Source organism: Squalius cephalus (assembly GCF_949319135.1).
Source record: "Squalius cephalus genome assembly, chromosome: 17".
NCBI classification, from domain to species: domain Eukaryota; kingdom Metazoa; phylum Chordata; class Actinopteri; order Cypriniformes; family Leuciscidae; genus Squalius; species Squalius cephalus.
Window position 1 is genome coordinate 16,403,245 of NC_137138.1, and position 25,096 is coordinate 16,428,340.

Consider the following 25,096-nt stretch of genomic DNA (forward strand, 5'->3'; position numbering starts at 1 on the left):
TGGCGAGGCTTGCGGAGATGGGAGATAAATGAACTGCAAATGAGAAGGAACAGCTCCTGCAGTACAGCTGGCTTCCGAATTGCTTGCTTGCTTGCTTGGCCGTGGCAACCGGGCGAGTGGTTGCCAAGGGTGTCAGTTCAGTGTCCCTCATACGCCACACATGAGCCCTGCACAGGATTGCCATACTGCACTCTGGCCATTAGGGGTCACTCTGTGCTACCAACCCAACACAGTTGCTTTGACCAAAAACTGTTCTTATGACTCCATGTGAATAATCTTTACAAACAAAAATTCAGCTAATGTATAAAATGCAAAAGATGCAGGATAAACATTTCTAGCGCAAAACAATTGAATTGTAATGACATTCTCAGTGCTTGGCAACTAATTTGTACTCTGGATATTAGATGCATGCAGATGATGAATGCACTGAATAAGGCTTGATGTTTACATGTTCCACATTTGAAAACCAGGCTGTGTGGTGTTATTCGACGTGATTGAGGGGGGAAGAACAGTAAGAGAGAGAGAGAGAGTTTGTATGTGTATGCATGTGTGTGTGAGCTTTTCCCCTCTGGGCGTATGCAGAAACGGTCTCTATGCAAAGCCATTACTGGGAAACACATCAGGAGGATGAAAATAAATTATACTGTTCCACCAAATGACAAACTGCCACTATAAAGAAGATCTGCACTGGGAAGGTAATTTGAGGGTCCTGTTTGTTCCCCCCTTCCTTAAAATGGTAAAATGTTTGTTTACCGTTGTCGATTCCCTTTGATCCCTATCTATTTTTGCTCATAATGGAACGCCTGCTAATCTTTTAAGACGGTTTAACGCGATTTGTTTAATCAATGTCAATGCTAAGACGAATTACTAATCTGTTCAACATATCAGACATTCAAGCTTTATTTGAATCTGCATGTATGAATAGAATACGTAATATTCAGTAATTGCTAAACAAGCTCTGGGTGATCGATAAAGTTTGCACTTTGGTCTTATCAAATGTGATATATCTGTACAATTCTTCATAACTGGTATGTTTTTGGTCAACCTCAAACCTGATAGGGTGTAAAATGCATCCAGGTTTTTGCAGCAAATGCAGTTACCGCAGGTGATAGATTTACATCAAGCAGCGGCCAGATGTGAGCGTGCGGATAAACGGACAACAACGCTATTTTTCTCTAGGATCTACAAGGGTGCCGTACTGTCCTGCAGCTCAGCAGTACCAGCCTCCGTCATCCTGTCTGCAAATCTTCCTGCCTCCCAACATCTCACACCCTCCAGTGATCAAAGAGATGACAACAATAAAGAGCGATTTGACACTCTGTGCAGCTTTCAGTGTTCAAGTGTCAAGTTTATTGTACAAAAGTCTGGACAAGACTGAATTTTGTTTCACATGATCTTAAATACTATGATCTAAAGTCTCATGTCCCAAATGCTTGAAATTAATTTAGCAGGCAAACATACTGTAAATATAGATACTGTTCAAACGTTTGGGGTCAGTAACATTTATTTTTAAATAAATGAATACTTTTATTCAGGTTTATAAACTTGATCTATTATTTCAAATAATTGCTGATCTTTTGAACTTTCTATTCATCAAAGAAACCATGATTTTTTTTCATCATGGTTTCCCCCCCAAAAAAAATTAGCAAGCAGCACAACTGTTACATCGATAATAGAAATGTTTCATGAGCACCAAATCAGCATATTAGAATGATTTATAAAGGATCATGTGACACTGAAGAATGAAAATTCAGCTTTGCCATCACAGGCAAATAATGACATTTTAAAATATATTAAAATTGAAAACTATAAATATTTCATAAATATTTTTTATATTTATACATTGTAATATATAAATGCTGAATTTTTGCTGTATTTTAATATAATAAAGCAGCCTTAGTGAGGATAAATTAAAAAATATAAAACAATTCTAGCTGATGCCAAACTATATATATATATATATATATATATATATAGAGTAGTGGTTGCATCCAAAGTTTTGACTACATACGGCGGTCTGCCATAGAAACAGCTTTAGTGGACGAAACATGTTCCTACTGAAAAAATTATACCACGGGTGACTTTCTGTCTGAAATGCTGATCTAAAGAAAGTGTGAAAAATACAAGGCAAGTGACTTTCCTCACTACACGATAATCTGACAGGAAGTCAAATCTAGCAATCCACTGAGCTCCCTCTCTCGTTGCGATTTATTCCCAGTGACCATCTGGACAGTGGACAAACAATGTGGCAAGAGCTGTGAATGACCAGCCACATTAGTCATAGGCTTTTACCTCGACCCCTTACGTCCCTAATCTTTACACTTTTGGTTTTTTACTGTGGCCAAATGACCGGAGCCCCTTTTCTCACTGGCCGCTGACACAGTCTTTCCCACTGGACAAAAGGCTTTTAGCTGTTGCACCCCCACCACCTTTCACTGTTGCCCCCCACCCCACCGCTGCCCCTATCTCCAACCCAACTGACAGGAACAGGAGTTTGTTTTGTTTTCTGAGACGACAGGAATGAGAATGGAACTCTAAAGCCGTGCGGCTACAAAAACATTACGGGAGGGGGGTGGTGGGCCATGATCCGCTTGTGAAAAAAAGAGGAAAAAAAAAAAAAAATTGAAGCAGCGCCAATGTTAATAATATTTAAATGCATTTGGAGAAGCTTGGCCAAATAACACGTATAGATAAAGGTATTAAGAATAATAGGACTGGCATGCCTCTTTCCAGCTTAATGTAGGCTTTTGTGTAGCTCTTAGAGGAAATGAGGGCCGATGAACGAGCCTGATGGTGAAATCACCTTCCCGATGGCGTGCACAAGTTCGCTTTGTTGGGCTCCTTTACAGGGTTGCGCGCTTTAAATTCAGCATTAAGAATGAATGCTTAGCCGAGCGACTGTGAAGGCTCTCTCTGTCATAGGGAGACTCAAATGAGAAAATGGAAGGCAATCAACATGCTCCATAAATTGGAGGCCAGTGGCGTTATAAGGCAACAGTGTCTTCTCCAACTCTTGGGCACCGTAAACAAAACAACAGAATGAAATGAGAAACAATGTTGTGACTAAACGTCTCAAGATCGCTCGGGAAAACAAGTGTATCAAGGTCATGTGGCGCTCGCCGAGAGCGTAAGCATTTCTGTTATCGGAGGAACTCGACTACTGTACCATACTTTTTATCTGTTCACAAAAATATGTACTGACAGTTTAATAGAAGCAGGTGCTAAAGCCTTTATTCCCAACATGCATTTGTTTGTCTATTAGCAAGTCACTGCAAATGAGAATGAAAAAAAGAGACAGCAAGGGAAATCAGCGCAGGAAAAAGGGAAATTCAAAGTCTCTTTCCTCAAACAGCTGACAGAAGTTGCCCGTCTCAATTAGGACCAGGTTATTTTCCTAATGATCACTGGGACATGTCTTTTCAGAGCAGCCTGACCCTGACCTTGAGGACAAACAGTAAACCGCAAAGTCTTTGTGAAGAAAGAAAAGACTTTATTTATAGATTAAGTGTGTGTCGATCAAGCGGCATCAGTGCTCGGGGAGGAAAGAAAAAAAGAGGGGCCTGGGGGAAACGCTTTTGAAGCAACTAATATAGAGGTCTGCCTCGATCACTTCAACCCTCTTTTTAATTCCATTAGAAAGCCAATTGATCTGGCTTTGCGGCCACCAAGCGCAGCAGACGTGCGCTGTACACTCCCAGGTAAAAATCCTTGGTGAAATCGGAGGGCTTAAAAAAACCCAGCAATAAACGAAAAGATGTTTTCATTGTGAGAGCACATTAGAGGATGCATTAGACAACTGGAGATGCTTAAAAGGGTCCGTGGGAAAATAATCAGGAGCTTAGCACTTCAAACGGCAAAAAACACAGACAGAAAAAACATCAGTTCGTAAAACTCAAGCCCACCGAAATGTTCAAAAAGGCCCCGTCACCCCATGATGATTCCGTGGCGTGTTTAATTTAGATAGAATCTAATTAATTTACATTCGATACTGGAGGAGATGCTTTCATCAGCCTGTCATTTATTTTGTGTGTTAACACCTGTTAATTCACTATCTCTCCAGTAATGAGCTTTTAAAAAGGAACGAAGGCTTTGCATTCCCAAACACATTTCACAAACACACACAAACAACATCTTTCACAGATGTGAGGAACTAGTCTGACAGATAGATTTCGCCAACCACGGGTCACTCCCAATGAGATCCTGGCTGACCTCCAATCCTGCCGCCTGATTATCATCAAAGCATTTGTCATGGGACAGAAGTGCAGAGTGCCGTCAAATAAGATCTTAAGGTGATATCTTATTATTCCAAGCACATACAAGCAAAACAGCATCCCAACAGTATGCAACAAAAAAAAAAAAAACTGAGCTACCTGGCACATCACTTGCTTATAAACAAAAAAGAAAACTGTTATATACAGTCTCTCCTTTTCAATCATAAAGAAGTCTAGCTCTGTAATTTTATTTTATACTGACTTCTTATATGTGAGAGATATGCTTTGGAATCATATTAACGGACAGTCAGGTACTAGAACAGCGATTTTTCAAAGAGCCCGTGGTCACAAATGTCATTCCGTGAATTCACAATGCGCTGCATCCATGTGCCACTGCCGACCTGAGAATGAATCAGCGAGTGAGGAGAGAGAGAGAGAGAGAGAAAAGATACAGAGAAACACAGCAAGAGTGACAAAATCAAATCAAATCGATGGCGTTGCACAACATATCCAGTGTGCACCTTTATCTGTCATATTCAAGGTTGACGACCTTGGTTTCAATTATGCTTGCTTTATTTGGAGCCACATGGGGAAAAATATCAATGGATGTGGTTCATAAACAAACGTAGGATTAACATGGTGGTTTAACAAAGTATCCGAAGTGCAATTATACTAACATGCTGTATTGAAATGCGGAAGTAACTTTTTGTCTTTTGTACATATTCAAATGTACAAAAATAAAGTCAGTGGATTAGATTAAGAAAAAATTAAGCGACTGATAAAGAAGGAAATAAGAACAGGATTAGAGGCGTGAGTATGATGTCAAGTGCACTACCTGTGTGATGTCCAGCAGGGGGGGCTCTACCTGCCCCTCATAAGCAGCAGCAGCCACACAAGCTTTGAGTTAAGATGCAGACCGACCTCAGATGACCTCTCAGCGTATGGATAACATAGGAGCGCGTGCTATTCCACACATGAAAACTGCTCGTTACACGGCAAGTTTCTCACTCGTTTCACGTGAATTGACCCTTTAATTTCATTCGGATGCCGGAAAGTGGCTTACAGAGTAATACTCTGCTATTATTGGTTTAATATGAACAGGGTGACTTTACGTAAACTAAACGCACAGAGTAGATTGATTAAATACACATCAGCTAGACTACAGACATTTTTTACTATCAATGTTTGTACCCAAATGCCTTCACTCCGCCTGCCACAAATCAGGCGCGCTTTGGGAGTCTCTGGCCTCTCTCAGGGCTATATATCTCATAGACCTTGAGCCCTGCAAATTACAGCAAACACAGGATAAGACTCTTGTATCTAAAAGCGGACCGGCCTGTACGCCACACATTCTTCTGAAGGGTTAGTCTGAGTCCCTGGGGTCCTTTGGGAGACCTAATGGCACATACACCTAAACAACTCAGAAGAAGCGCCACCTTCTGCGAGAGTGGATAGAAACTAAGCCTGTATGAGGAATGCGTGCCGCAATCTGTTTGTTACAACACAGAGAAATCTCAAACAAGACCTTGCGCCCAGGGTGTGACTCTTGAGGGTCTCAGGTGAATGTTTATCAGTGCTAAAATCCCTAACCGAGCTTATTGGGTGAGAAGATACTGCATTCCTGAGGAGAGAGAGCGTGAGGACTTTTTTTTCCCTCCAAACGAGGGCACTGGCCTTTCACCTCGCCTAGAGACCTTCCCTGGGGTTAAAGTGTAATCCAGGGCGTATGACCACAAAGACCTGAGCCTAAAAGCCAAGGACTGGCACATTTTCTAAATTACACTGTCCTGAAGCTCTGACTAACTGCATTCTCATTCTCTATTTATCAAGATTTATAGTTGGGTGTAATGCAACCTAGATTTAGGATAATAGAAAATGATTGCAAAAATCTGACAAAAGGTCTCCTTAAACTGTGAAATCTGTCACTGATTAGGAATTAGTTAAACAAGATCAAAATACATTCAAAAATTAAATTGCACAGTAAGATCCTTTACATATTAGAGCATGATTTTCTAATCTAGCTTCCTGTTGCTGCCAGCTCTGTAAATATAAGCACACTTATCTGAAGGTATCTATTATAATGCTTTTAACGTCACCATTCCTCTTACACAGCCAAAATTTCTTCAACAAGTGCTTTAAAGAAAATTGCTATGTGAATTTTCAGACTGAGTCTGTTTAAAAAAAAAAGCCATAAGTGGAAAGAGACAGAGTTGTTTAATTGACATTCCCATCCCCCATTTTCCCAGGGTAAAGAAAAAGGTTTTTTTTGTGTCTCACTGTACAAAAGGAAGCAGATTTGCAGATGAGACGACCCCATGACCCCTGGAGCCGTTGAAAGGTTCTCAATGGCATAAACCCCACATAATCAATCACATTCTGGGACTGTGGTCAGCACCGGGCCGCACAGCCAACCCTCTGAGCCGGACTGTAAACAGACACCCACTCCTACAGGGCGACGGGGGGGATGAAAGACCCTAACGGCATTCCTTTATTCTTCTCTTTGTGGGTGTGTGTGTAAAAAAACCTCTCAAGTAAACAGAAACATCCAAACATCTTATTATATCAGCAGGACACCAAAAAAATGAATGAAGAAATTTTTTTTCCCACCACAGATGCGGATAAAGGACAATTCCATTCATTTTCAACACGAACGCACCAAACTGAGGCACTCACACCTGCATCTGAACTCAATGCTGTTCTGGGTTCTGTGTCTTTAGAACAGGAGGAAAGATTAACTCGGACCGGCGTGAACCCACCCTTTATGACTGAGCAATCAATGGTTGAGTATTTTCACTGATATCTTATCTAGCCTAGCATTTCATTTCTTCTGCTTTGTGTGACTTGTGAGTGAGTGACCAGGTGTCATCTATCAAAACAATCCTAGTCTCTGGAAACCTGCTATTAACTGATAAGGGCAAGCCTCCATGGCGTAATGGCTCCCACCTTCCACCACTCCGTTATGGGAACAGGCAAGTAGAGGAGGACCGCGGAAACAGGAGAAAATTTATTGTGAAGATTTTTTATTATACAGTAGGAGCTTAGGGCCTGAATTTCATTTTGAAAAATTGGGGGACTTTCCTCCTTAGGTCACACCCTTATGGGGGGATATTTATACTGGGCATTTTAAGACATTCTTTAAAAAACAAGAACAATTATATTTTCACCTAAATGTTTGCTTATTTGTGTTTGTACAATGGGGTAATTTTGTTGTGCAATAGCTTACAAACACCACAGGGAATTGAATTTACAAAAAAAAAAAAAAAAAAAAAAGTAATCAGCCAGTAATAAAAAAATTACAAGCAGTAGCACAAATAAATGCAATAGAATAAAAATAAAATAAAATAAAAAATACAATACAAATGAAACAGTTTAATTCAAATGTAAAATAATACTGGATAGTCGTCAATGTATAAATTAAATTAAACATATTAATCCTTATAATTAAAGTTGCAAAAGTTATTCAGTCAAGTGCAGCGAGTGATTTTCTCTTGTTTCTTTTGTTGTTTGATCAACATTAATGACACAGACAACAGTAGAAATATTAGGCTGCTGTCACTTGAAGTTTTCAGACCTGTAGATCGCTTTCTTTGTTCCGAAACTTGTTCGAACTTAATTGGTTACAATGTTGCAATTTCTTCTTGGTTTGATTTGCTCTCACAAGGCAACATTTAAAAGTGCACCAAAAAGTGCTTATGCAAGTCACATGTGACTAAAACTATCCTCTTATTGGTCAAAGTTAATTTATAATGCAGTTAGAGCTGGATTCAAGGCTTCATCTGGACAGCATTCTTGCAATGCATGGAGAAGATCAATTACAACATTTTAAGATGAAGAGTCGCTCTTTGATTCTCAATCATAAAAAACTCACAGAATCAGACAATCAAGCTGCTTTTTATATAACACATTTCCCGTTATGAATTATGATACAGCCTCGTTCAGGCGATCTCGGAGCGATTGTTTTAGTGTGGATCTGAGCGCGATTGCAGTGTTCGAATATGCCTAAACAAACCGAATTAAGGGAGAAAACGCACCAGGTTCCGAAACAAACGCTCCAAACGAGCCAGGTGTAACAACGACTGTATGCACGGATCCACTATATTGTTACACGTGTTTTCTTTCTCAACGGTTTATGGTCACTTAAGACGTGACCAACAGTCTTTATGAGGATACTCACCAAGATGGGGAATTTGAGATCATTTTCGGTGTATTTGACCATTTAAGCACAATAAGCCACAAGAGGCGGCTTCATTTTTGATTGCTTTGAGTGGAAGCAGATACTGAATGGATTAAAATTGCTAGCATGTTTAAATTGGCAAGACTTACATAGACATGCAAATGATAAACTTTAGTGATGATGCAACACTGGCCCGATTTGGCAAGTGACAATTCAGTCAACTTTCCTGAAACGCAAGCAAAATCTTGTATCGCAGCGTGCAGCTCGCTTGTAAGGCAGACGTGGTGTGGTGATATGAAGCCATTTGCGCATTTGAGAGAGAGAGAGAGAGAGAGAGAGAGAGAGAGAGAGAGAGAGAGAGAGAGAGAGAGAGAGAGAGAGAGAGAGAGAGAGAGAGAGAGAGAGAGAGAGAGAGAGAGAGAGAGATAGATAGAGATAGAGAGAGAAGACAAGGTACTGCTGAATCACTCACGCTGTTTGTGAAATTGCATCTCACAAAGTTTTCAAATTACTGATTTGATCAGATAATCTGTGTGGATTAAATTACTCAACCTACATTCAACATTATGCCCAATACCAGCAATGCCGTGTTGAAATTTAAGCCCTGGGTTCGTAACCTTGATCATGTGTGCTACGGACATAACTGATACCTTAATATAAGCAATCATACAAATGATTTTCATGTGGCTGCCAGTTTAACAAGTAAAATAAATAAAAGACCATATCTAGGAACCAAAATATCAGATTGTGGGTGGGCCATAGCAAGCAAGCAAGCATTCACCTAGCAACCACCGAAAACACACTAGAAACCACATAGCATAACCTCAGTTATTTCTGGCTAATACAGATTACAAACCAATAAAAATAAAAATGAATCATATTTTTTTATGTTAAGTTAATGAGTTTATGGATTTATATGCCATTCAAAATCTAAAAGTACCATCATGTAGAGGAATAGATCTTTTTAATATATAGAAAAAGAAAAACATATTTTTTTATGGTCATAACTGCAGATATGAAGGTCAATACTCCAGCCAAGAATATGAAGGTATTTGTATAACGAGGCATTTGAGGTCCAGAAATGAAGACGAAGAGCAAAAGCTTTTATGGAATCATTCACTCGCTGCTCCATCAATTACACAGGCGCAGGTAGCGAGAACCAGCTCACTGGTTAAATTGTACCAGTGTGAAGACCGTGTCACTAGGCAACAAGACCTGATCGCTTCCTTTGTTTGGGGTGAAAGGTTGGAAGTGTTCACACTAATCTCAGAGTTCACAATTAAGTAACAGAAGAGTGTCTTCCACCTCCATTCACTCCCTCTCTCCATTCAGGGGAACAAACCCCACCAAATCCCCCATTGCTAATGGAAAAGTATTTGCACTGTAAATTAAAGGTTACACTTTTTTATGCTTTGTACAGATCACTTTTGGGATGTCTGCAAACAGCTCAAATCTAATTACAGGGTTGGGGGGGGGGGATTTACTCGAAAAGCTGAAGGAACAAAAGAAGACTGGCCCATTGTGGAGTAGCTCTGTTGCGTCTCCAGTGAATCCTTGTCTATTCAGGCCACTCGTGGGATGGGGGTTAATCCATTACAGGGATACTTCAAGATGGGACACTCAATCACAAAGGGGCTGTGTGTACGTTTTTTTTTTTTTTCTTTAATCATAGCTGAATATTCTTGTACATCACTGTTTTCACCTCCTTTTCATATCCTACCTCGCCCTCAGCATTTAATTACCAATGGTTATTAGCACTGAGATACAATGCATTCAGAACAGAGGCGGGTAATGCTTGTTCAACACAGGATGAGTCTCATTGTAGTGGGCAGGGGCGTCCCATCTCGGGTGAGTTTGGCGGACAAGATCGGGAGATTCCTGCTGGCTTCTTTTACAGCACGTGAATCACCGGGCCTACAGGAGTCCGTAATCTCTCCACAAAACTTTTATTTTCCTTTGGACATGTGCTGCTGTCTCTCCTCACAATGCGCATCAAAGCCTCTCTCTAGTCGAGATTCTTTTCCCCAACGCCATGCCAGACGGATTTAGACATCACTATTTTCTGTCAAATCTCCACTGAGAAACAATGCACGCTGCGGCCGTCATGCAGAGATGCTACAAATCCCTGTTTCCCCCCCACTGTACCTACTAAGCTGGAACGGTGACCCTCAGTGCCGCCCGTCGACTGCGGTGGGTCCTCACAGAAGGGCCACCGGCCTATGTTCCCAAGCAAATCGCTCACGCCGACTCAGTCAGTTGATAAAAGTGGAGCTCATTGTGGGAATTTATACTTCACCTAATGGCTAAACATTCTTGCCAACAGATGATTACTTCTGGGTGTTGGCTGCACGTCTGCACATGGTATCTATCAGCCAACTGAGCATCTCACCCACTGGAAAACTCATTTAGATCCTATCTAGGGAAAAAAATTAGTTGTGAAAAAAAAGGGAGAGAGGCCAGGCCGCTCTGCGCTTGATTTAATTTGGTCACTGATACAGAGTCCAAGCACTTGTGCCCTCTGTATTTTGGGAAAGGAGGGTAAAAAAAATAAAAAGCTTGTGTTCAATAGACCTGGCGTAAGGACACACACACCACTTCAAAGGATTTAAGCGTCAAACAGGGTCTAAGCCGCTGCCTCTGCTGGAACGGCAAAATCCCACAAATAACACATTCAGATAATCATTTTCAGTCTTTTCGTTTAAATCTTACAGCCCTCTGAATAGAGCTTGAAAAGCTAAATTGACATGGTGGTCAAATGATTTTTGGGTTTAAAAGTCTGCTCCGTGTCACCTGTTATTTACCATGTGAGCTCTAAACACAAAGGGTAGTGCTGACAGATTTCATATCACAGGAAAGGGAAAACAGTTTTGAGGACATCATGTGTTCATGGGAAGCTGCTACTCATGAGGAAATCTCAATTACAAAGTTAAAATAAAATGAGTGCATTTTGTACTAATCCAACAAAAACTTAATGTGTTTAACGTATCTGATCATTCTCATGCTGTCACTAAAAAAAGATGGGAAATTAAGTTTGTTTGCACACCATTCAGGCACGACTAGAATGCAAATAATAGCAAGTTACGGCCAAACTGCAATGAGGATAATGAAGGCCTACAGTAAACCAAGCTGGGTGCAGGCGGTCAGTGGGGCTCGGACAGATGGGTCCTCCGCTTGAGAGTGGGACAGCTTGCTCAGTAATGGATGTAGAATGAGATATGGGGATAGAGTCTGGCACAGCTAATAGTCATTTAATCAGCTGCAGCTGACCGGCACATGGACAGCATTTCTGATGCCATGCTGTCTCAGAGCGATCCAAACCCATCAGCCTTCACCTACAAACACTACCACAACACAGGCAAGGGCTCACTGTCCTGTACAAAAAAATAACACAGAAAAACACTTTTGGATCAAAGCAATCGTCCTGAGAGTATTTCTTGTAAGTGCCCTGTCCTGAATGTAACTTTCAGAGGCATCATGCACACATATTATATATAAATATATATATAGATATATATATATAGTTTTAGGACCTGTTTACACCTGGTCACATCTGCTTTTTGACTGGTCAGATCTGATTTGTTAGAACGGTTCCATTTACACTTGGCCACATAAATGTGTCTCCACAAAACTAATATAAATCTGATCTTCAACTCCCACACTACATGCAAATATGCACGTCAACGAAAGCAACAGATATGAGCTGGATTTTATTCATTCACTGGTAAGATTATTGTGTTTTAGGCGTTAGCGACTTTCAGTTTCATTTGCGGCTGTTTTCACGTTGGCTTGCTGAAGAGATACTCAGATATTCATCTGTAGTGATGCGTGTTGCAGTAGTGTTGTCATATCTGGCTATAAAATGTCATATAGCTTATAACACACTCAACACTTTTACTTTTTAACATTTTGGGAGAAGTAAAATTTACATATGTGGTTTCAACTACCAGATGAAGAAAACTCTCAAAGGCACACATCCCCTCATGGTCATAATGCTTCTGGTCACTTCTGGAGCACCAGAGCATACAAAATAGCCTTTGTGGAAATTTAACAGGACGCTCAAACCAGCCCACATTCATATGAATTGGCTTGTGCAACTTTAATGCACACTGACAGGTTAATTACGTCACAATTAACTAAATGCCTAACAGCCGTTCTACTAGTAGCGGTGTGATTGAGTTAATAGAGGGGTATGGCGTGACCTGTGTTTACCGGTGGCACCGACCCCATTTGTGAGAGTGACAAGCTTGTGGAGGGGTTGAGAAGCGGAATCCTTTGGGCATATTATTCGGGGATATTTTCAGATGTGGGAGAGAAAGTGTTGGAGGGGGGCGAGGGAACCCGAAAAAGCGCTCTTTTCTCTTTCTCACTGTGCCAAAACACAGCCGCGTTGCTCTATTCCTTTCTCTCGCTCTGTCAAAACTATTTCTGGCTTCAGAGAAGAAAGTGTTTACTCTGTGGCCTGGTTCACTGGAGTCACGCCGTGTTCCCACCGAGCAAATCCACCGTTCTCTCTCCAAAATGGTTTGCATATTTTCCCTGTAACACAAGACTTAAAAAGGACCAGAGGAAATCAAGAGGGAAGGGGGAGCCGTTGCTATTATATGTGGATTTACATGTAGTCAGCTGCTCGGCCAGTTCAAAGAAGGTGACAACTACACCACCGTCTTTAACAGCTTCTGTGAATAGTAAACTAATAATGGATGTGATGTTGTGAGGTGGATCGCTGAGCTGGAAAGTCCTGGAAGCCTAACCGATTCATTGATAGAGATCTGATTGAGAAGACCCAGGAGCTTCATGGTCAGTTTCCTGATAATAGTTTTGTCAAAACACAATTCTGAGTTTCATAGCTTCTGCAGAAACGCTGGAACTCACTTCCCCCCCCCCCCCCCCCCTCATCTCAAATCTTCCATCCAAACTGTCACAGCAAATAAAGCACCGCTGTGTGTGGTAAAGCACATCTCTCGGCTAGATATCATATCAGTGCTTCAGATTGAAAAGAGACATGCCGTTTCACACTCTGTAAAAGTCAATACCCCTTATTTAAAATGCACAAAAACACACAAAGACCCCTTTGGCAGTATTTATGAGTGAATTTTTCATTGCAGTCCCTTGAGATAAGTGATTGTGGAGTTGAAGTCTCTTCAAATTGGGCTGCCCTTTAAAGTAGGTCAGAACTGAGACTCCAGTAGCACTGGGGTTGTGCGTCAACAACAGCACATGATGTTGTTTTTCTCTCAGAGTCCTGGCACCAAACACGAGCGACCATTTATGCGCCTTAACCAACCTCTCCAACTGTCTAAAAGCCCCTGACGTCACAGGCGGCAAACACCTCGCCAAGGAATGCCATCAACACAGATCCGAGTCATTCAAAGAGCCACACTGTAAAGTTCAGGTATACATGTATTACGAGCCATTTTTCAGTTGACTCAAATGCTATCCAATCTATGTTCTTGCTTCACAGAGGACGATTAAATGCTAAATAAATAGAACATGTCAATAATTAGGCGAAACAAACACGATTTATAAGTCTAAAATACTACAGGCTGTATACAAGGGCCCCTTTTTCTTCCAATCAACATATCACAGCAGCTGATTTCTCTGACATCAACAGAAATGAGACGAGCCTACAAAGGGATCCATTGAAGTGGCGGTGTTAGACTGGAATGAGGCAGGAATCGTGCCGACCATCTATAACTCAAACAAGTAGCCTAAACAAAAGGTCTTTTAACTAAGATTTTAACTACATTTTAGATCTTTTAGTACTCAAGTAAAATATTTGAACATACTTGGCAACAATGACTTTTATACACACATACACAAACACACTCACATACATTAAAAATGTGTATTTGTGTGACAAGTCTCATGATCATCACGGCTGCATTTAATTCATCAAAATAGAGTAAAAACAGTAATATTGTGAAATATTACTACAATTTAACCATTTTCCATTATAATAATGTAATTTAATCTTGTGACGGCTAAGCTGATTTTTCAGCAGCCATTACTGAAGCCTTCAGTGTCAAATTATTCTTAAAAAAAAAAAAAAAAATCATTCTAATTCTAATTCATTCTAACATTTCTTATTAATGTGGAAAACAGGTGTGGTGCTTAATATTTTTGTAGAAACCATGATACATTTTCTCAGGATTATTTGATGAATTTAAAGGTGCTCTAAGCGATGTCACATCTCTAAGCGTTTTTTAGGCCCAAACATTTTTTGTCACATCCAGCAAACATCTCCTCACCATCCGCTAGCTGTCTGTCCCCTGAACACACTGTAAAAAAACGCGGTCTCTGTAGACACCCCAGGCTCCACAAACGGCAAGAAAAACAAACTGGGTTAACCCGCACCACAAAACATAAACTGTTCCAGCCAATAACCGACAAGAAGGATTTGGGGGGTTATGCGAGGAGGAGAAGGAGGGGGGGGTCTAGCTAGCCTCCGTTTTGTTTGACAATACTTTAAACGTCAACAAGAAGTGACGTCACCCAACATCACTTAGAGCACCTTTAAGTTTACAGCTTTTATTTGAAATAGAAATCGTTTGTAACTTTATAAATGTCTTTACTGTCACTGTTCGATGTACCCTTGCTGAATTAAAGTATATAAAAATAGTCTGACAGACACACTGTGCAGGTGGAGAAAAAACTGTTTCTCTCTTTAATAGGCAAATTTAAACAAATTCAATATCCTATCAGTCAGGACTCATTGCATCGTGCCTAATTTTGTTGCTGTTTTGTTATTGGCGTGTTATTCAATCATTGCGGCATCTGATTTTCCATGAATGGCTTTTCTTTCGTCATTCATGCATGCAGGTCGACTTCATGGGCTTTTCTCCTGATAGCGTTACAGGAAATGACCGCTGCTCCCTGCACTTCAGCCTTTTGCCAGACAAGCTGCCAACTTGAAAACCGAGACCTGGATGTTTACAACGACAAGAAAACTTTGTCCATCGTAAACACCACCACGCCAACAGCCGTTAACTATTTATAAAGAGGGCACAACTGCGAGTTACACATCCACTAGGGATGGTGTGGGGACAGAGATGCGGTTTTTGGCCTGTTAAGTAACACTGTAAGCATAGCATAAGCATAAGTGGACGGCAGAGCAAAATCAGAATTGGCTTCGTTTCAAGGTTTTGTCACTCAGATCTGGCTAAAAGTAGGAGATAACAAGTTGAAATATAAACATTTTCTGTTGTGGCCCTTACGCCACCCTCGGAGTGTAGCAAAATGTGGACGTCTGCTGTGACGTTTTCAGGAGGAGAAAAAAACCATGAAGCAAATGACATAAAATCTCCCAATAACCCACTTGAAGTCTATCTAGGCTGTGAAAATGAAGCATATGGGTGAGCATATTGAGGGAGTGTGGGAAAAAAAGCCAGCGTATCAAACTAGCCATGCGTTATAGCACATTTAAAATATAAGCCTGGTAGCCACAGGGGAGGCTGGCCTCACTGCTGTTCAGGTCCCTGGCAGGAAGACAAGTTTCACTGCCCATTTTTTTTAAACTCCAGACTCCAAATCTATATTTAGCCAGGCTTTTCCACTGGTATTCCTTTCTCTGATCGTTAGCCCTGTTTAACCCCTATTTACAATGGCCCCCATATTGGTCAAGGCTCTCGGGAGGCCCGGTCAGTGAGGACACGGCAAGCCTTTTACGCATGTCTGTCAAATAACACAAAGTGGACCCAACCAGCTCTGAGAACAGGACCGAGCTGGGCTCGGTATATTGGATATTCGTGATAAATCCGTGAATATCGATGATTTCAATGCGCATTCATTTGCCAATTAAGTTTACTCTTTAGACTAATCTCACAAAAAGAACAAAAAAGACATGTTTTAATAGCAATACTTCAGTAGGGAAAAAAAGCTATAGTCAGTGTTAATTTTGATGATATTACAAATGAAAATGGTCAACAAAGGATATTTTGATTTAGTCAACGATAAAAGCAAAGAAAAATGTACAAAAATGATTTCAATTAAAACATACTGCTTATTAAAATATGAAGATAAAAATGCTGAAATACTAATAGTGCACTAACAATAACCATGTTTTTTTAATAAGAAAAAAAAAGACAGTTTAAGTAAGTTTCATTCTTGTCCATGAATGAATTCAAAACATTGATGACTGACTGATTCAATGTGTTGAAAACCTGCCTTTATTATTTTAACTAGATTTTAGATATAATTATTTCCTAAATGAAAAATTTGAACTGTTTGTTGAACAGATTTGGTAAAGCTAAATCAGCTGCCATTACTCCAGTATTTAGTTCTAAAATGCTGATTTGGTGTGCAAGAAACATTTCTTATTATTATCAATGTTGAAAACATTTGTGCTGATTATAATTTTTTTGGAGACTGTGATAGATTATAATTTATTATTTTTTTTTTTTTTCAGGAATCTTTGATGAACAGAAAGTTCAAAAGAATTTGAGATACTGTAGAAATCTTTTGTAACAATGTCTAGGTATGAAAAACATCAACTTTGTTCATATATAGAGAGTGTTTGCGGAAGTCAACTATTGAAGCCACAATGAACTGGGTTTAAAATGACTATTATATCAGTGATTAAGAGTGTGAATTTTAAACTCATGGCATTTTGGCAGCCATAAAACCTTTGCTTAACTACAGTATGTCCACTTATGTATGAAAGCTTAAGTCGACAAGCTGTATTATTGACTGTACAATAATTATGTCAATCTCAAGTACCTAGTTCCTAAAGGTGGTTCAAAGCCTCGTGGGTGTATCGTAATGCATTAATGGTGCTTTCTATACTCAAATTGATCTAAGCAAGCCAGACTGTTATGCTGTGGAGTGCTAGACACGTTTGAGCTAGAACATTCTCCCAAGGGCAGATAGCGAGGGCTGTCTGGAAAGTGAGGAGTCATAGCATTGCAGTGTACTGAGGGCCACATGTATCAGCACAGCTCTTGTGTCCGGCAACCCAGAAGAGGTTATCATATCAGGGTCAGCTGCACCAGCGCATACCCCACTCAGGTTGCCACCAAGAATGTAAGCAGAGGAGGAAACCGGAGATGTCTTCCTTCCATGCCACAACATTGTTTTGAAGGCACCTAGTAAACAAAGATTTAACCAAGCCTGACCACGACTGCCCTGTTTCCCATAATTAATAATTTGTATGAATAGAATGACAAGCAGGTATGTACGTGCGTAATTGTTGGGGTTGGTTGCCAGCTTTACTCCGTAGCTGGTGGCTTGCCTTTCACCTCCTCCAGTAAACGTTTATCTGTCACCGCATATCCCAAGAAGTAGTTGGACACCTCTTCAAACACATGATCGAGACTCAAAGCTTTATCCGTTTATAAATAACCAAGGTTGCTGATTGTTTACCATGTTCTGCAAGTAAACACACACAGCTAACTTTTTGTCCTAGAACGCAAATGGTTTACAATCTGACATTCTGTATTACATTGCTTGTGCATGCTTGGCAAATGTTTGGGGACAAAACATTCGCCAAAAGAGAGCTAAATCTTAAAAAAAAAAAAAAAAAAAAAAAAAACCGGTCCCACTTTATATTAAGTGGCTTTAAGTACTATGTACTTACATTGAAATTGATAATTTGATACAATGGACTTATTGTGGACTCAGCTGTAATTCATTTATGTCATTACATTTGTAAATATAGCTGCAAGCAGCAATTAACAGGGTTCAAGCTTTTTAAGACCTTCATGCCAACTATGCTGTTAAGGTCTAGGTCTAGGTCAACCTGAAATGTAGGGCTGACAGCCTGACACCATATCATATCCATGATGGAGAATATGCTAAAACACATTCACAAAAGAATGAAAGGCTTAAACAATAATACTTAATATAGACTAAGTATGCTTACACACACACATGCACACATTTTGTTTTAGATACAGATATTTGAAATAGCCTATATGATGTAAAACACCTCTGTAAAACACCATTTTCAGGTTTCACATTACTCATAATGTAGCACAATTGTCAAAACTAATGTTTCAATAGATATGAAGTGATGGATTTAGATAAAATATGATTGTAAACGTTATAATAGTGATTTTATAATTTCTAAATATGAATGATAGAAACACATTAGTAAGTAGTTAATGTAATAAGTAGTAGTTAAAAAAAAAATATATATATATTATAACCAGCAGAGGACCACTCATTAGTTAGCTTTCATTTAAATGTATCTGTTTTAAAAGTGTCAGTTTGTCTCCACTAAAGCACGGCACATTTTCCATGTTAACTCCATTAAACATGCTAACACACACACAATTTGTTGTAGATATAGATATTTGAAATAAACGATAGTTAAATAAATGCTTATTTCAGGACTCCCATTTAAAATATAATTTTCAGGTGTCATTGCAATCATAATATGATATTGCAAAATATGATGCATACAATGAACTAAAATTTGACAAAGTCATTTGTAATGTTATTTTAATGATTTTATAAAGTTTAAATATGATTTCAAATGCAAAGCAGAGCAGAGCCAATGAGTGCTATCCTCTGCTATTGTGTGGTGGTTTTGTGTTTTAGATATAGATATTTAACCCCTTTATAGGCAAAGATTGCAGATGGCCCCAGATTATTGTTAAACATTCACTGCATTTTAAAACATCACACTCTTACTTGATCTGGACAAACTTGAGTCATTAATCATTAGAAAGATTAAAGACTCCAGCTTTAATATTTGACCTCTGTTTATGATAAAACTAGGTTGCAGTGACATCCATTTCTTCATTTATGTCAGGATTGCAAAATAATCAATCTGTAATGTATAATATTTGAAATAGAATATCAACACTCATATTAATTCACTCATGTCTACTGCGGTTTATTTGTTCACATATATGCAGACAGCGTCCGTTAGGGCACTTAGTTCAAAAGTGTGCATATTTGGAGAAATATTGATTTATTACCACGTTTGCAAAATATTTTGTCATATAGAATACCCTTTTTATTTATTTCCCACTGAATTATGCGATCTGAAGAGCTGAAAGAGCGTTCAGAGTGAGCTCTGTCTCTCCTCTTCCTAATTTGCATCAGTTTATGACTCGTCGCACGTTCATTTGATCTCTACAGCTGTCAATCATTGAACGTGAGTCAACATAACCATAATCCTGCCCTTTGCATGACGCTGTCCTGTAAATTTCCTTGCCCTGTGCTCTGTGAAGAACAAACCAAAGAAACATTTCTACACTTGAAATAAGCTAATAAACACATGAGTAAGATGGTTGATGGTTTGTGTGTGATTTTCATATTTTAGTATTTTCATATGAATAAAGAATGTTTACATTATACATTCTAAACAGGTGTAAAAACCTTTACAGCCACACACTGTAAAACCCAACAAGTTCAGCTAACTCAAAACATTTGAGGACACCAATTACCTCAATTCAATTAATTTGATAAAAAAAACAATAGTTATGAATACTCTGAACTTATTTAATTGAGTCCACTAAAACAAGGATATTTCTTAATACACAATTAAACTTCACTGCATTCAAATACTTAATATAACTGAAACTTCACTATACTGAGTAAAACCACTGACATTACAAACTTTAAATGAACTCAGAGTGCTTGCAGTTACTGCTAGCTCACAATATAACACACAAAGTCAAATCCAATTACTTAAGCTAACTCATAACATTGAGGACACCGATTACCTTAATTCATAACATTTTTTAGAAACCAATAGTTATGAGTACTCTGAAGTTATTTCAGTTGAGGTCACTAAAAGAAGATATACATTGCAGTCAAGAAATTAAGTGATTAAAGTGATTCATTAAGTGATGATTGAGCATTAGTGAAGAACACCTGCTGCTAACAAGCAAATCATTAAAAGGAACGAGAAATGACAAAAGAGAAACACAGAAACTACAACTGACTTCATTCACAGCCTTAGATGAAATCAACTGAAGATAAAAGAGGATGTTAAATCTCTCAAGATCTCAGCAGAGGAGGATTAAACAACTCCACAAACAGCATTACCAGCTTCACTTATTACTATCCAGTTTGACTTTATTTCTGTCAAGCGTCTACAGAAGTTGTTATTGAGAATCAACAGAGGTTTATATGTTGATGATTTATTGTTTCATTAAAGTTACCATGATGGAGATCTTGACCCTTGAATTTATAATACAAGTTTTTCTCTGGCTGCTGTAACTGTGTGTTCATAAAACACACTTGTTGTGGCACAAAAGTCAAAAGAAATTATAATCAGATGTTGATGGTTGAGTTTTGATGATAAAATTCACAATTTAGTGACTTGATTCACTGAACTTATCCAGAGCCTAATCACTGTTTAAACAGGTGATCTATTATTAGTTTTGTATTATTAATTATAGTAGAAATGTGATACTGTAAGATCCATTGTTGTGAAAATCAGATTTAAAAACCTCTGTGGTATTATGCTGACTCACACAGAGATCAAGAATCAGCATATGAATCTCAACGATGGTGACATTAAAAGTTTCATGTCGCAATGCATGCTGGGTACCAGCACAGGTACTCGCCCAGACTCCTATCATTCATTGTAGCACAAATACTTTTATCACCATTGCTGAGATCTATATGCTGCTTCTTGATGTCTGTGTGAGTCTAAGTGATGCCATAGATGATCATTTTTGTGCACAAACTGTTTGTTAAATCTTTCATATTTTTTTTGTTTGCCACAAAACTGCTGGCTCTTATGTTGTAGAATCACAGTTTTACTATAATGAATAAAACTAATAATACATCACCTGCTTCACAAAAGAAAGCTATTAGTTTGACAATACTTTTAAGCTGTTATTTTGTCAATGGAGCAATGTATATGTGTGAAAAACAACGTGATTACAGAGGCACAAAACTAGTTAGCGCCAACTAGGGGCTGAACAATTCTTTCAAAATTCTTACAGAGTCGAACATGCTCACTGAGTTTCGTTCAGATCAGCCTATGGTAACCTTGTCTGATAGCTACTCAAATTTCATTGGCAGCCATTTTTTTTGAGATACGCCAATGTCCTCATAGACTATCGTGGCACCTCGTACAAAGACAGCGCATGCCAATTTTCAAGTCATTTGTGTTAATGGTTGGGTGGTTATAGACATTTTTATATTTTTTGGCGCCACCAAGTGGCCAATCGTCGCCAGTGACCTCAGATTGAGCTCATACGTGTCCCGAGTTTGGTGAAAATATCTAGTTCCGTTCATGAGTTACATTTTTGTAAATATGGCCGCTAACATATAGAACATTTTGGCACCCCCTAGCGACCGTGCAGTGAAATTTAAAATTTTCTTGATAATTATTGACAATCAGACTCCAGAGAATCTTGCTGCACTGGTTTGGTTCCGATCGGGCCAAAAGCCGAGGACTAGTGCGCAAAAGTAGGTTTTTCACAAAATCCAAAATTACTCAAAATTGTCGCCGAAGGACGAGCAAATCCGAGGCATACATTTTGTCCGTCTTGAGCCAAGGATTCCAACGATATAAGACTGCGCCTAATGGTCTAGGTGTTATGAGCCATTTCGTACTTTTGACTGCTGTAGTGCCCCCATCAGGCCGATCGGGGCAGGCCTTGGTGATGTTGTAGGCGGTGTGAGTACTACCAGCTACCAAAGTTTCAAGTCTCTACGACTTAAGGTTTGGTCTGCCCGATCACTTTTAGGGGAGAATGCTGATCCTTGGAAAAATTAACAATAACAATAGGGTTTCAGCGCTGCACGCTTGAACCCCTAATAAAAAGGGCCCAATAAAGGCCTATTAAAAAAAAAAACTATAGGGTCTCAGCACTTGATGTTTGAGCTGCTGGTTACAAAAACTTTATCAAGCATTTTAAGTACATCAGAGATGAAAAAGACAGCTTTTTGCACTTTCAGGTCATTTATCATGGAAATGTAGTGTTTTTGGCTTGTTCAACATTTTTTAGATAACTATAGACCTAGAGAGTCCCGAGAATTGTGCTGTTGTGGTTTAAGCGAGGTTAAGCCAAAAACCTAGGACTAGTTCGCCAAAGTAGGTTTTTGAAAAAATCTCCAATATTTAACGAACGATTTGACGGACAGTGGCGGTCCTAGAGGCAAAGTAGCTAAGAATGAGGAGTTCTACCATGCGATATGAATGTCGTGGGCATGTGCAAAAAATCGTGCGATACGCAACCTGGTGGCCGATTTCTTTCGAATTTCTCACAGGCCTCCAGGGCCGAGCGAGTTTGGTTCCGATCGCCCTACGTTAACCTCGTCTGATAGCTGCTCGAACTTCATTGGCCAACGGCGGACATGTTTTCTTTTTAGATACGTCAGTGTCTGCATAGACTGTCATGGAACCACGGACAAAGACATCGCAAGCCGATTTTCAAGTCAATCGGACGAACGGTGAAGTGGTTAGAGCCATTTTGACGTTTTTTTTCCTGTTATAGCGCCACCAAGTGGTCAGATGCTGCGTCCTTTTTTATGCAAATCCAAGGCATGCATTTAGGCTAGAAAAGCTAGAAATTTAGGCACCGTAATAATTTCTTTCATTTCTCTAATTAAATGCAAATGTCTTTCAAAGGATGTGAGCCCTCAAAGACAAACTTCCACATACAGTAGCAGAGCGCACGTTTGAGTAGGGCTGGTTCGAATACCATTTTTTGAGCTTCGAAGCTTCGGTAGTAATGAACATCGAATATTCGAAGCTTCTGAGAGAGGGGGCTGAACATATTCTTCTCTCTAATAAAGGCAGGAATCTCTATGTGTCTGTATGTCCGTTTGCATTTTTATTATTTTGAGAATCGTTCATCCAATCGACTTCACAAGGGAGTGCATGCAGTGTCGGATTTGGTGCAATATAGATGGACACGCGAGACGCGACACATTCAGAATTAATAAACTTTTAGTAAACTACAGAACAGCGCGAGCGGGAAGCGGCGCACCTCGGGCAGGGCTATGCTCCGAGAACGGACACTGCATTAGTGATATAAAACGCACACACACAGGTCTGTTAAATTAAGCAATACTTTTAAGGTAGTCTAATATTTTTCTGACTAACAAATTACTGACACAGTAACGGGTAGATTTAAATAAAGAAAAACGAAATTTAAATAAAGAAAAACGAAATTTAAATAAATAAATAAATAAATTTATTTAAATAAATAAAGAAAAACGAAATTTAAATAAAGAAAAAAATTAATTTAAATAGCCTAAAGAAAAACGAAATTTAAATAAAGAAAAACCAAATTAAGTTAAATTAAAAATGAGATTAATTTAGATTGATAATAACGGGTAAAAAGCCTAATACATTTTGTTTCTATTATTCTATTTTCCACAATGTCAAAGCAATGCAGCTTAACCCAAAACACAAGCTCAGGCATGCACTTCGGTCCATACAAACTCTGCTGTTCTGCGCTCTAGCCAGAGAACACTCCCGTTGCTGGAACATTGCTGGTACGCGTCGGTTCTATTTCTAGCATGCACGCGTTTTCCGCGTGGCTCGAGCCGCGCCTGAGACGCATGTCTCACGCAGACAGTGTGCAAACTCCAACCTGTTAACATGGAGCCGAAATAAAAACGGACATGCCACGCAGCCAGTGTGTCGCCGGCCTTATTCAAGCGCAAATGAGAACCGTTTCGCGGGGGATCCCAGGTGTGCAAAAAAAACACAAAAAAAACGAATATTCGAATGTCAAATTTTCAAATCGAATACCAACCCACCGAACGAATATTCGGGTCCAGCCCTACGTTTGAGTGTGTTTGATGTGTGCAGTGTGGATTGGTGTTTGTGTTGCACCTGTGTGGATCTGCCGGTGGGCCTCTAGAGCATCTTCCTTCTGGAACTGAGCTCCACACTGGTCACAGACGATGGCTTTCTCACCAGCTACAAGAAAGAAAAAAACAAACGCATAAGTTATTCAATCTACATCCTTCTGGGGGTCCTCAAGTGCTGCATGGTGTCATAGCTCTTATTTGATCCCCAGGAATAGTTGAAATGATTCAGTGCCTGTGAGTTAGAAGTCTGCTGGATTCGCTTCAATAAAACTTGCTGGCAAAAACACAGTGTTTACAATGTGTTTTGGAGGATACATATGCCAGACGCTGATTTTGTGTGCACTGTGCATTTTAAGCAATGCATCATAACAGGGATTTAGCATTCAAGGCACTCTTTCAGTAAAAATCACACAAACGTTGTCAAACAATTCAAAATAGAAAATAAAAACAAGAAGACATGCATTTGACATCTGCATAGCAAGATCTGATGTTGCAACAGGACACAAGGAGGAACTGCAAGACAACAGGATGTTAATATACCATCTGATCTATAAATCAGAATTAAGACGAAACACTGTATTGCATTGACATTTACACAGTTTATCTGCTCAATCAAATGGGAGTTTTTTAAATTTTTAACAGAGCTGTCAGCACTCGTTGTTGTGTCTTACCATCTTCACAGGCACAACAGGAAGTCATAGCTCAGATAAAAAAAGCTAGCCAAAGTCCATTTCGCAACCACTGTAAAGTTACAAAACGTACTGTACTCTCAGTCAGTAGGGAAGTTATTTTTTCTCCTCTAGATGATGCCACTCAGCAATAAACTTTTACATGTGGCACAAGCAAGTTCCTCTTAAATGGCTAAAGAAATCAAACACCACTATTACAGTACCTGTGGTCACATCATGCCACTAAATGTTGCACATATAGTGGAACTGTGAAAGACAAACCTCAGAACCTGTTTCTTTGGTGTATTCAAACT

General features: G+C 39.4%; 1 protein-coding gene across 3 annotated transcripts in view; it reads right to left on the bottom strand.

Moving 5' to 3' along the window:
- The window catches only part of zbtb16a (zinc finger and BTB domain containing 16a), a 112,886-nt gene that overhangs the window by 20,105 nt on the left and 67,685 nt on the right, over positions 1-25,096 (bottom strand). For all 3 annotated transcript variants that reach the window (XM_079846809.1, XM_079846807.1, XM_079846808.1), the window contains exon 4: positions 24,137-24,223. In XM_079846809.1, coding sequence (XP_079702935.1) covers positions 24,137-24,223 — 87 coding nt within the window. The remainder of the gene's footprint in view (positions 1-24,136; positions 24,224-25,096) is intronic.